Here is a 12,662-nt window from a genome sequence, read left to right as displayed (position 1 = left end):
AGCAGGGAGTCTGCTTCTCTCTCTGACCCTCCCCCCCTCATGCTCTCTCTCTCTCTCTCTCATTCTCTCTCAAATAAATAAATAAAATCATAAAACAAAATAAAACAAGTATAAAGGCAGTGGCATACAATTTAAAAATATATATATAAAATTGTACAGATAAAACTAAACTCCTTTTAGCCAAGCACTTGGTCCCACGACCCAGAGAGAAGCACCGTCTTAAGTCTGTTGGGTATTCTTCCAGTCATTTTTTTTTTTTTTTTTTTGCTTAAACAATAGAAACTTATTTCTCACAGTTCTGGAGGCAGGGAGGCCGAGCTCAGAGGGCAGCATTTTGGGTCCCGGTGAGGGCCCTCTTCTGAGCTGCAGACTTCCATCTTCTTGCAGTGGCCTCACACAGTTCTTCCAGGCTCTTTTATATACTTACAGAGAGAGCTAAAATGATGCAAAGTAGTGTTTATGTTCTTGTGTTTCAAATTTTGCAAAGATGTCATATAATTCTAAATCTTTTTTTGTTCAACATTGTTTTTAAATCCTATCCATGTTGTCTTATGTATGGATCCGGTGTGTTTCTTTTAACCACTGCCTAATATTTCATCAAATGAATACATTACATTTCAATGATCCAATTCTGCAATGGATATTTGCCATGCATTTTGTTTGCCCAGCATTGGCAGCCACTTCTACGTGTGGGGAATTGCGCATTCTGTGTGTCTTTGGGGCAAGCAGAGACAGCCTCCTTGAACTGGCACCGTGGTGACCTTGGTGCTGGGGCACGGTCCCTCTGACCTCGTTGCCTCCGTCACGCGCATCTGCAGCAGACTTGGACTGCTGGCAAGTGTTGTACCGCTCAAGAATTAGCTGAGGAATTATAAGTTATTTTAAAAACGAAGTTTGACGAAACACTATTAGAAAAATGAGTCTGCCATGTTTAGGTCTATTTATAAGGATATATTCTGTTTACAGGTTAAGTTACCTTTTAACCACAGCTATTTGTGTGTTCTCTATAAAACATGACAACATGACTTACTTCCTGTGCTAGGCCACAGCCGAGACCAGTCAGCTGCGGTCAGGCCAGAGTTCGGCGTGCCCTCAACCACACGTCCCCACAAGTGATTCAGCACAGCAGGTGACCCAGCCGTCTGAAACGGAGCAAGGATTCCTTCCTAAAGGCTGGGAAGTCCGGCACGCACCCAATGGGAGGCCTTTCTTTATTGACCACAACACCAAAACCACTACCTGGGTAACTTTAATACTGTCCGGTTTGAATTTAGAACAATGATCTTAACTCTTACGAATAGTTCTCTGTAACCCTTAAATGTACATTAATATAACCTACATTTCCTTGTATTCATTTAAAGAGATGCTGAATTCTTAACAGTATTATTTCTACTCAAGAAATATTTATGCCTATTTTTAATATTTTTAGGGATTGTGGAAATACATTTACTTCCTATTTCGTTTTTAACTCGCTAGACATAAATGCTTAGGAAGGTATTTGTAATAATCCTTTTATATGTTGCTTTGTAGTTCCAAGGTACTTTTGAATCCATATCTCATTTAATACCTAGAAAACCTTGGGGGTGGCTAGGTAGAATAGTATTTTTCTTTTAAGATAAGCCTTAAAGCTGTTTAGCAGTTGGTTCACCACTAATAGAAAAATTACTGAAAATCAGCAACAGATGACTAGATTTTTATTTATTTATTTATTTAAAAGACCAAAGTACCTTAATAAAACTAAAATAGTTTAATAAACTACTTAAAATAATATTAAAACAATATATATAAGTGAATCCAAACAAATTGAATTTTGTTCTTTTTTTCAACAATTTGAATTGGCTTTAGTAACCTTTTTGAGCTTACCTCCCTAGCTTTAAAAAATATTAATTCATCAACACCTTTACAGATAAGTGCCAAAAAGCATACGCAAGGCCTCAGAAATAACACATGGTATAGTTTCATGTCCATTCATTCAGCAGTTTTTATGGAGAGAATAGCCCCTAGGTAGAGACACAATCCCTGAAGAGTGGGGCAAAATTCTCTGAATGGCTTCTATGAAACAGATGATGAGTTAAAACTGATCCTACTCTGAGATCTGCGGACTGAATCTTGTAGCCTGGGAATGATGGGTTTTAGACAGAGAAACTACTATTTCACAGATGAAGCAAATGGAATAAAAGTAGACTTTAAAAGAGAATATTTTAAATATCAATTGATGTTAGAAAAACATAGTAACAGATTGACTTTCTTGATTTTAAAATTTGTGTGTGTGTGTTGTTGTTTTCTTTATTTACTCTACCAAAAAAAAGGAAGATCCAAGACTGAAAATTCCAGCTCATCTTAGAGGAAAGACATCACTTGATTCTTCCAATGATCTGGGGCCTTTACCTGTAAGTTTATAGAATTGCTAGCAATCTAACTTGGCTCTCTCAAACATTTTTTATTTTGGAATACAGTAGTTCTTCAACAACTCTAAGTTATGTTATTATTAAAGTGTAATGCCGGGGTGCCTGGATGGCTCAGTCGTTAAGTGTCTGCCTTCGGCTTGGGTCATGATCCTGGGGTCCTGGGATCGAGCCCCGCATCGGGCTCCCTGCTCAGCGGGAAGCCTGCTTCTCCCTCTCCCACTCCCCCTGCTTGTGTTCCCTCTCTCACTGTGTCTCTGTCAAATAAATAAAATCTTTAAAAAAAAAAATAAAGTGTAATGCCTTCTACTAAGAATGGAATATGAAAATAAACTGTATAACAAAATGCCATTTTTCTACCCTGTATACATCTCAGACCCTTTCCAAAAATAATTGAAATACGTTCTTCATTATAGCCAGGATGGGAAGAAAGAACTCATACAGATGGAAGAATCTTCTACATAAATCACAGTAGGTGCAACATGATTTTTCATTACATTATTTTTTTGTAATATTGAATTTTGTGCAGGAGACTCAAGAACACCTTATTTCTCTCCCTCTTCAGATATAAAAAGAACACAATGGGAAGATCCTCGGTTGCAGAATGCAGCAATAACTGGACCAGTAAGTCTCTTTGCATCCGTATGCTCTGATGGCCGTGGCCTCTCACCTGTCTTGTCAAGGGCAAATGGTCAAGGGCATAATCCTGCAGACCTTGAGAGGACAGCACATCTGCAATTCTGTACTCTCCCACCACCCCCACTCCAGGTCTTAATAATTTGAAAAGAGTGTATAACCTCATTGTCCTTACCCTTGCAATAGCCTTAGGAGACTAGTGAGCCAGATAGTCAAATGCCAAGGCAGTGGGCTGCTGGGCTCAGGCTGGTACCTGCCATTGCCTGAAAAAGAATGTTGGCAGTCCTCAGGAGATCAGAGAGGAGCCAAGAATGTACCAGGTGATAAAGTAGACAGCACCCAGTCGACTCCAGGGGCATGCTTGAACTTTTTGGTGGAAATTACTGTAAATGCTGGTGAATAAAATACTCGTATTTAAGTATAAGTATTATAATATTTAATGTTATAATATAATAATGATAGGAAAAATCATTTTCTTCTTTATATAGTTACTTGTTCCATATTTTGTTTTTGAGATTTTAATTGTTTTCTAATTCACAAGAACAAGTGAAATTGAAGATCCAGTTCTTTTAAATTACTCTTTAGTCTCCATGTTTAGTATTTTAAAATAATGGGTAAAAAAGGCAATTCCTCAGAGTTCAAGGAAAAAGTGCATTTTTCAAATTGTTCCCTTAATGGAGAAATCACTTTAACAGTGTGTTTAGAAATGGAAATTTTCATTTCTAATATTTCTCTCCTTGGAAGAAATTTCCTGTTTCTGGCTTTTTGCATTTCAAGAATATTGCATGATGAAAATTACAGCCATGGAAATTGCTGAATACAATTTAATTTTAAACAGAGAAATTAAAAATTTTAAAGTTTTGTATTTGTTTTCCTTCAAATTAAACTTTTCTTTCCAAGTATTCTCTTTTAATGCCTTTAACTTATGTTCATAAAACACCCAGAGGGGAACTTTAAAAATTGTTCCAGAATAAAAACAACCTAAACCTTCTTTATTTTTCCAAAATTTTCAACTCAAGGCAGTGCCCTACTCCAGGGATTACAAAAGAAAGTATGAGTTCTTCCGACGAAAGATGAAGAAGCAGGTTAGTTATATTTACATTGAGTTCTTAGGAATGATTGTTATGTAGACTGAAAGTGTGGGAAATGCATTTTTAAAAAGTAATAGAGAATTTATTCTATATTTTAACAACTTTGAATAGCTTCTTATAGGGAAAGGTGGCTTTTTTTTTTTACTACTCCGTGTTACATATCATTAGAGACCACAGTTATGTCGTGTCTTTCCTTATTTTTCAAGATACCTTATGATATATAGAACAATAGTATTAAAGTTTGCTTTTAATGAGCTCTAACCTGGTTTCCTAGTGGGGTTTGTGGAACTTGGGCTTGGTAGAATCCGAGCAAGCTCAGATTGTCCCCCAGCCTCATCCCTGATTGTGTAGGAGGACTCTCTATATTCCTCTTCTGCTTGGACTCTTGTTTTCCAGTGGTAGTTATTCATGCTCTACCGCTTCGTACAACTTATCTCTGCCTAATTTGAAAATACAACTGTGATTGAAACAGTGGTCCTATTGTTTGTCTCCTTCTGCTTATCAGATGTGTTCACTATAGTTTTTTTCTTCCATCACCACAAATTTAATATTTGGAACTATACTTATCATCTGCCCATCTATTTCACTTCTGTTGGTGATGACCACTTTGTAATGCCTTTCTAATTTGCTCCCACTTTCCCCCTTTCCCTGCAGTTTAGGAATACTACCACTAGGTGGCTATATTGGGTTACACTTTCTTGCGTTCCAAGCCGGAAGCCTGCTTTTCCAAAGATTCAAGATGGTGGGTCTGTTACCAAGAATGTTTTCATCCAACATTTAACAAAAAACGAGATGTAATAGTTTTTTAGTGCAAATATTTTGTGCCTTAATAAAAGCCTAAACTGTCAGCAACTTTTTAAAACTCATCTTCAATAATAGCTTTGTGTCAAAATTGCTCTGGAAATTGGTTTTCTACTTCTTAAAGTCCTTTGGGGTTTTAAGACTTTGTTGATCTGTTGGTCTGGTAAATATTTTCACTCTTAATGAAAATATGCTGGTGGAATAGAACTCACTAGCTTCTCCATTTGCCATTCTGAACACTTACAAACATGCTATCATATCTAATTGTTGATGTCTTCCTGGCAGCAGGAGATATGGAACAAAGCCTTCATAAGCAGGTCATAACACAGAAGCCACAATGAAAGCAGTAATAGTTACTGAGCTCTCAGAGCAAACCGGACATTCTTCTTAGCAAGTTAAATGTATTCATGTCATCTCTATATTAGCAGTGTAAGGAAGGAACTGTCATTGTCACTTTTGTAGGTGAGGATACTGAGGCACAGAGAGATTAAGTAATGTGATCGAGTCCCAGGGTTATTAGTGGCAAAGGGAGACAAGTGGTCTAGCTCCAGAGTCCATGTTCTTGACCAAAATGACATATATTGATGATTAAGAGAGATATTTACCCAGAATGCAACAAAGGTATATAAAGAGATAAAAACATGAAAGAAAGGTTAAGAAACATGGAGTTGCTCCAGAGGGAGAGACTCAAGAGCATGGGGAAGAGGCTATGAACCTGCATCCTTAGTTTATCAAAAAGTCCCTAGTAGGATTTAAAAAAATCCGTATCTAGTCTCATTACAGCAAAACAGCAGAACACCAAGACAAAAATAAAAATGTTTAAAAACCATTGCTACAAAACCTTGAGTTGTCTTTAACCTTTTCCTCTGCCTTATCCATAACATCTCACTAGTGAGGAGTAAGGATGGCTAATCACTATTGAGCTCACCATGTGCCAGACATGGAGGAAGCACACGAAATGGATTATCCCCTGACGTTCTAAAACAGCTCCATGAGGTGACTATTACTATTGTCCCCAATTTACAGGTGAGGTAATTAAGCCTTAGAAAAGCCATGTCAGAGGGGCGCTGGGATCTGAACATGGGGCTCCTGACCCCAGAATCCACGCCCTGGTCCACTACTCAGCCCAAACATGGAAGTCACTCCTCCCGGCCTCTCTCTCTTCCATCGCCATCCCTCTCTCACAGGGTCTTTAACTGACCAGGTGCCTCTTGTCTGTCCTTAAAGCCACCCATTAGTCAGTCTCCAGGAACAACCTGACCCTGCCCCTCCGCTCAGCAGCTCTTCCCAATTGGCATCCATGCTCCCTCCACTCTGGCCCCAGACCACTGTTCTGTCTTCTCCTGTCACTGCAACAACCCCTTCTCCCTCCCTCCTGCACCCTCTTGCTGTTACATACAGTAGCCCCCCCCCACCCTCCCCCTCCCCCACAGGCTCTTCCCTTAGCTGCTCCTCAGTCCTTCCCTGCCTGTCCCTCAAGTCAGGACTTGTTCTTAAAGCCTCCTGGATCGCCTCATTTGCAATTAATAGCTCAATCTTTTAGGCCCCACAGAACATTTGCTTATATCTTTATTATTAGCAATTTTCTTACTCTTGTAAATCTCAGGATTAGTAACATTTACATTTGTTTCTCTTATACACACTGGATTATAAACTCCTTGAGGGAGGAATCATATCTTATACCACATTTTTATTCCTTTTTCTTCCCATCCCCATTACCATAGCTACCTAGCATGGGGCCTGGCCCAGAGCAGGCCCCAGTAAATGCTTGGCTGCACAAGATGCCTAGTGTCTAAGATTGGTTTTCTTCGATCTTGCCTTTATTTTTATTTGCATAAGCAGCAGAGAAAACTGCTTATATTGCTTATAAAAACTGCTTATATTATTATGTTTCTGTAGGGCTTCCCCTTTTCCCTAAATATATTAAGAGTGAAATTGGTATTTTTTTTCTTAGAAGTAACCTTCTCTTCTTTTGAAGTGACAGAATTTTCTCTTACTGGTTTCCACTTGAACATTGCACACAAAGCACTCAAGAATAAAATATTCAGACATCTTTTTATAAAATTTACAATGAGGTCTGTCTAGAAGCATAGTTATCTGCATTTGTCACATAAGCAAAGGGTGTACAGAAAAATCAGCAAGACGGCAGAGACTCGAGAGCTCAGGCTTTCTTAACTTTTGTCTTCAGTTTCTTCACCCATAAAATGGAGATTATATTCGTCCCTTCTTCCTTGCGTTGTTATGAGGAGTAAATGAGTTAACCTGTTAAAATGCTGGGAATAGTTGCCTGGTACAGTCTTTAAATGTTAGTGCCTATTAATGAGCGCAGCAGGGTGGGCTCCAAGAAGGAAAGGTGGAGGTCGGGAAAACCCCAGAACCAACAGGCAGGTGAGAAAGAGCAGGCATTGGCTGGACTGTAGGCCACGGGATGGTCTTCACTGGAACTTAATATGGAATGGACTGTTCATGAAATGCCTTCGTGTGAGCATTATTGCCACTATCGATAACTGCTTCTTCCAGTATAAAAATCAGAAGTCTGTATTATTATGTGATTAGAGAAAAGGCATGAATTCTTTTATACCATAGAGGAAATATTAGACAACATCCCTAGTCAGATTTTCCCCAAAAAAGGGTCTTGGGCACAGGGTAGAGCACAACGGTTTTTATAACTTTACGAGAAATAAATTTGCCATCGTGTTGAATTGTTTAAACCCTAAGTCTCTCTTCTCTGGGTTTTCAGACTGACATTCCAAACAAATTTGAAATGAAACTTCGCCGTGCAACTGTCCTTGAGGACTCGTACAGGAGAATTATGGGTGTCAAGAGAGCAGATTTCCTCAAGGCTCGGCTGTGGATCGAGTTTGACGGTGAAAAGGGGTTGGATTACGGAGGAGTCGCCAGAGAATGGTTCTTCCTGATCTCAAAGGAAATGTTTAACCCTTATTATGGGTTGTTTGAATATTCTGCTACGTAAGTACTTTTACAACGACTGTATACAGGAAAACAAAAGTCACTGTTGTGAAAGTAACAAAGAGTTGCATGATGCAAGGAAACTGTGTGTTAACAACATGCCAGAAAAGGAGACAGTCACTAATGTTGTTTCAGGAATAACTTTTTTAAAAATGGTAGTAAAATATACATAACATAAAACTTACCACTTTAGCCATTTTAAGCGTGCGGTTCAGCGGTGTTCAGTACATTCACATTGTTGTGCCATTGTCCCCACCGTCCATTTCCAGAACTCGTTCACCATCAACTGAAACTGGTGAAGCCCATGAAACACTAACTGCCTTCCCTGGTGGTCGCCATTCTGCCTTGTGTCTCTGTGAATCTGACCATGCTAGGTACCTCATATCAGTAGAATCCTACAGGGTTTTTCCTTTCGTAACTGACTTATTTCATTAGCGTGATGTCCTCCAGGTTCATCCATGGCATAGCATATGTCAGAATTTTCTCCCGTTTTGAGGCTGAGTAATACCCCGTTGTGTAAAAGGACACCCCATTTTGCATATCCATTCATCTGTTGTTGAACACTTGGGTTGTTTCCCCCTTTTGACAGAAATGACTGTTTTTAAAACCATTAAATCCAGTGGTCTCATGTGGTTCTAATAGAAGTAAAAACTCCAAAAAGAGGGAGCTAATTTATAATTTTGTTATATTAAAATTTTTATATGAAATGTGGAGAGGAGCATTTAAATGTGGTTGTCTTTACAGGGATAATTATACCCTACAGATAAATCCAAACTCCGGATTGTGTAATGAGGATCACCTCTCTTACTTCAAGTTTATTGGCCGGGTAGCTGGAATGGCAGTTTATCATGGCAAGCTGTTGGATGGTTAGTATTAAGCATAAAACATTTTTTTAAGTATAATGATCTTATTTCTTTCATTTGGTAATCATTTTCAATACGTTTTATTTTTTTGAAAGGTTTTTTCATCCGCCCGTTTTACAAGATGATGCTACACAAACCAATAACACTTCATGATATGGAATCAGTGGTATGTCTTTTTCACTTATAATGTACAGAACATATAATTTAAGAAGCAACTGGATATTTTAAAGTTAGAATTTGATGATGAAGAAATTAATAGATTGTAATGTTCCAATGAACATTTTCCCCAACATTCTAATATGAAAATTTCCTAATACATAATAAAAAATTTTTTAAATGTTATAGTGGACATATATGTATCCACCACCAAGATTCTGTACTTGGTTTTTTTATCCCTATGCTTACTTTATTACCTACCTATCCATCAGTCCACCCATGTGTCCATCAATCCATCTTCTTTTTTGATGCACTTCAAAGAATGCCCTTCTCCCTAATTACTCCAATGTACTATCAACATTTGAATTTTGATCTTTTATGATGAGTGGATATGTTTTCAAAATGACAGTCCAAAGGCAAGGCCTTGTGGTTAGGCCACTACAAAGAAATGGAAACCTAAGGATTAAATCCCTGACGGTAGCTTTGCTGTGTGAACTGAAAAGCCTCATGCGCTGTGTGTACACATGGATTCCAAGCTCTCTTCCTGGGGACCAAGTACATTTTTTATTCCTTTCCTTGTGACATTATCAATGTGGACCGTATAATTCTTTATGAATCATAAGATTTCACAGTTATTTGAGTTGGTAATTGAGGTTCTGTATTTAATCTGAGATTTTTCTTTAACTTAGGCCAAGTATAAGTAACAACCTGCTCATACATAGCTACTTATACATTTTACACCCTGTCTCCAACAGGCCGTACGAGAAAGGCACTAGGTGCTCCTGGGCATCCGTGGGAGTTAAGATTCATCTGGAAACTACTTTAGTTGACCCCTCAACTGGATAATAAAATCTGTACCTCCACTGCCTCTACATAGAGATAGGTTTCCAAACTGTCGGGCAAGCCCCACTCTGCTGATTTATGCATTTTTACTCTCACACTTAATAATCATCCCACTCTTTTTATAATACTTGTGTGTATATAAGAAAAGATGTCCTACTACTTTTCATCTTTTGTCCAAGTAGTAAGACTCTCAGCACACTTTCTTTGCAGGTTCAGGTGTCTTTTTATGTACAAATTTTAAATATGCGATTTCCCCATCTAGGATAGTGAATATTACAATTCACTAAGATGGATTCTTGAAAATGATCCAACAGAATTGGACCTCAGGTTTGTCATAGATGAAGAGCTTTTTGGACAGGTTTGTAAACTTTGATTAATTAAAATGGTATATAAATTGTGAAACAAATGTTATAACTTAAGTTTAGAAGTTAAATAATGCATATCCTCGACACATTTCTGTGCTCTATTTTTAAATTTATTTTCCAGCAACAAAAGCTGTTTCAGCAAGAATTTCTGCTTTCCTTGACATTTGACTCATTCCATGTTTATTTTAGTAAAACTAATGTTTTAAGTTTTCTTAGCTTGTGAATGGATTTAATTTAAAACACTGGGTTTCTGGTATAACTATAATGCATATATTTTATTTTTTTCACTAAAATAACATCAAGATATCATGCTTAATTTTAGACACATCAACACGAGTTGAAAATTGGTGGATCAGAAATAGTTGTCACCAATAAGAACAAAAAGGAATATATTTAGTAAGTATTTTGTTAGTAAGTATTTTATTATGTTTAGTATATACTTCACTGGAAATAATTTTGTAATTCTTTCTGGGAAGACTCTTTGTACCTTCTTTCTCTTTCTTCATAGCCAGAGTCTCAGTGTTCTTTTTACTCTTTCTATAACAATGCCATATTACCACTCATATTCACTTTTTGCCTGGAGCTTACCTAGTCTTTATTTTTTGTTTCCAACTGGAATAAATATACCTTAAATTTTTTTCTTCATTCATGTGAAAAAGATGAAATGTTTTGTTTCTTTTTAGTCTTGTAATACAGTGGCGATTTGTAAACCGAATCCAGAAGCAAATGGCTGCATTTAAAGAGGTATTCATTTATTTTTGTTCGTTCTTCTGCCATTTCAAAGTACAATTCATAAGTTTCAAGTATTGGGGGCTCATCACATCTGAGAACTAAGAGATGACTGGCTTTTTAAAACAACTTTTAATTATATGTTTATAGTAAAAAAATATTTAAATGAATAGGTGTTAGAACTCAGTCATCCAAGAGGCCCATACAGTTAATGCTGACGCTCCCCCTATACTCCGGTCACTGCTCCTCACCTTTTCCCAGTCACATCTCCTCCATCTTAAGTAACCTCAGGTGAACAAGGTTCAGAGTGCCGTAGGGAGAGTGGAGTAGGCCATTTATTTTCCCACATGGGATCACACTGTACATGCTGGTTTGTGACTTGCTTTCTTCTCTTATCAAATATTTATTGGAGATCTTTACATGTCAAGATGTGTAACTGCCCTTCCTTGTGGCTGCATTTTATTCACAATATAAATTCATAAGTTATTTAAATTCCCCCCATTGGTGGACGTTTAGGCTATTGCCAGTGCACTCATTTCTTAAGTCAACTTAAAATCTTCCGTTCAGTATTTATCACGTACTTTTCATTTATTCAGTATTGAGTGCTCGCTGTGTATCTGGTGCTGCACAAGGCGGAAAGACCTAGGTCCTGCTCTAGGGAGCAGAAAATCTAAAGAGTGACATGGACAGAGGTAGGCGTGAAGTGCTCAGTAAGCACAGAGAAGAGATCTGGGCAGGGAGAGGTGCAGGAAGGGCCAGGGAAGGCCTGGAGGGACTGGCCAGCCACAAAGAGGAGGGCAGTGCAGTTCTAAGCATAATGAGGGGCATGTGTGAAGTCTGGCCATAAGACAGACTGTGCACATGTCCAACATGCTAGCAGTTCATACACTGGATAAGATGAGGCAGGAGGTCAAACTGAGCTGAAGAGTTGAGCAGAACCAGATTAAGAAAGGCCTGTTTGCTAAACTGGAAACAGAGGGAATTTGGGGTTTTTGCGGAAGTCCAGTGAGGGGAAGGAAGGTGGCTATAAAACAACAGGATTCAATTTACATTTTAGTCAGATCATTCTGGAAGTGGTATGTAGCAAGTTAGAGATAGACAAGACTAGCAGCAGGGCTGGGCGGGAAGGTGCTACAGCGATCCGGGTGAGAGAAGATCAGGGCAGGAACGAAGGTGGTGGTGGTGGGAAGACCACTGGTGTGTGTATCTGAATGGGATTCACAAGGGAGAACTGTAGCTCAGGGTGCTTTAAAGGATAGAGATCTGTGTGGGGGAGCAGCATGGATTTGGGGATCATCTGCCTATGTGTACTGGAGCTGTGGACTCGGTAAGATGGGAAATTGGAAAGAACAGTAAGAACAGGGAAAGTGGATGCCCACGGTGGGGATGTGGGAGCACCAACCTGGAAGGAATAGACGGTAGCAAGGGAGACGTCGAGGAAATTAGCAAATGCAGACAGAGACACGAGAGAAACCATCGACAGCAGACGAAATTTCCAGAACAGCGGTGTTTTCAACAATCTCATAGTGCAGAGAAGTCAGATAAGATACCTAACTAGAAAGCGTTGGTCAGAGTTCGCCGCAAAGCTGTCTTGAGGGCAGCAGGGGCACGGAGGGCAGAGGGCAGCGGGTGGAGGCAGAGATGGTCCGGCGTGGGTTCGGTCAGGTATAATGACTTGGCGGTAAAGAGAAGAAAGACGGGTTTGCTTTTTTGTTTTGTTTGTAAGTTAGATAGGCTTAAACAAATGTAAATGCTGAAAGAGTGAGCTAATAATGAGAAGGAGGTTCGGTGAGATGAGCCCCT

General features: G+C 38.8%; 1 protein-coding gene across 3 annotated transcripts in view; it reads left to right on the top strand.

Moving 5' to 3' along the window:
- Positions 1-12,662, top strand: part of NEDD4 (NEDD4 E3 ubiquitin protein ligase) — a 118,680-nt gene that overhangs the window by 100,580 nt on the left and 5,438 nt on the right. For all 3 annotated transcript variants that reach the window (XM_032417480.1, XM_032417482.1, XM_032417481.1), the window contains 11 exons: positions 1,043-1,243; positions 2,310-2,390; positions 2,822-2,876; positions 2,971-3,029; positions 4,061-4,126; positions 7,674-7,903; positions 8,648-8,769; positions 8,862-8,932; positions 10,028-10,123; positions 10,453-10,526; positions 10,814-10,874. In XM_032417480.1, coding sequence (XP_032273371.1) covers positions 1,043-1,243; positions 2,310-2,390; positions 2,822-2,876; positions 2,971-3,029; positions 4,061-4,126; positions 7,674-7,903; positions 8,648-8,769; positions 8,862-8,932; positions 10,028-10,123; positions 10,453-10,526; positions 10,814-10,874 — 1,116 coding nt within the window. The remainder of the gene's footprint in view (positions 1-1,042; positions 1,244-2,309; positions 2,391-2,821; positions 2,877-2,970; positions 3,030-4,060; positions 4,127-7,673; positions 7,904-8,647; positions 8,770-8,861; positions 8,933-10,027; positions 10,124-10,452; positions 10,527-10,813; positions 10,875-12,662) is intronic.

Source organism: Phoca vitulina, unplaced genomic scaffold (assembly GCF_004348235.1).
Source record: "Phoca vitulina isolate PV1807 unplaced genomic scaffold, GSC_HSeal_1.0 scaffold20, whole genome shotgun sequence".
NCBI lineage: Eukaryota > Metazoa > Chordata > Mammalia > Carnivora > Phocidae > Phoca > Phoca vitulina.
This window is presented reverse-complemented; position numbering and strand designations above follow the sequence as displayed.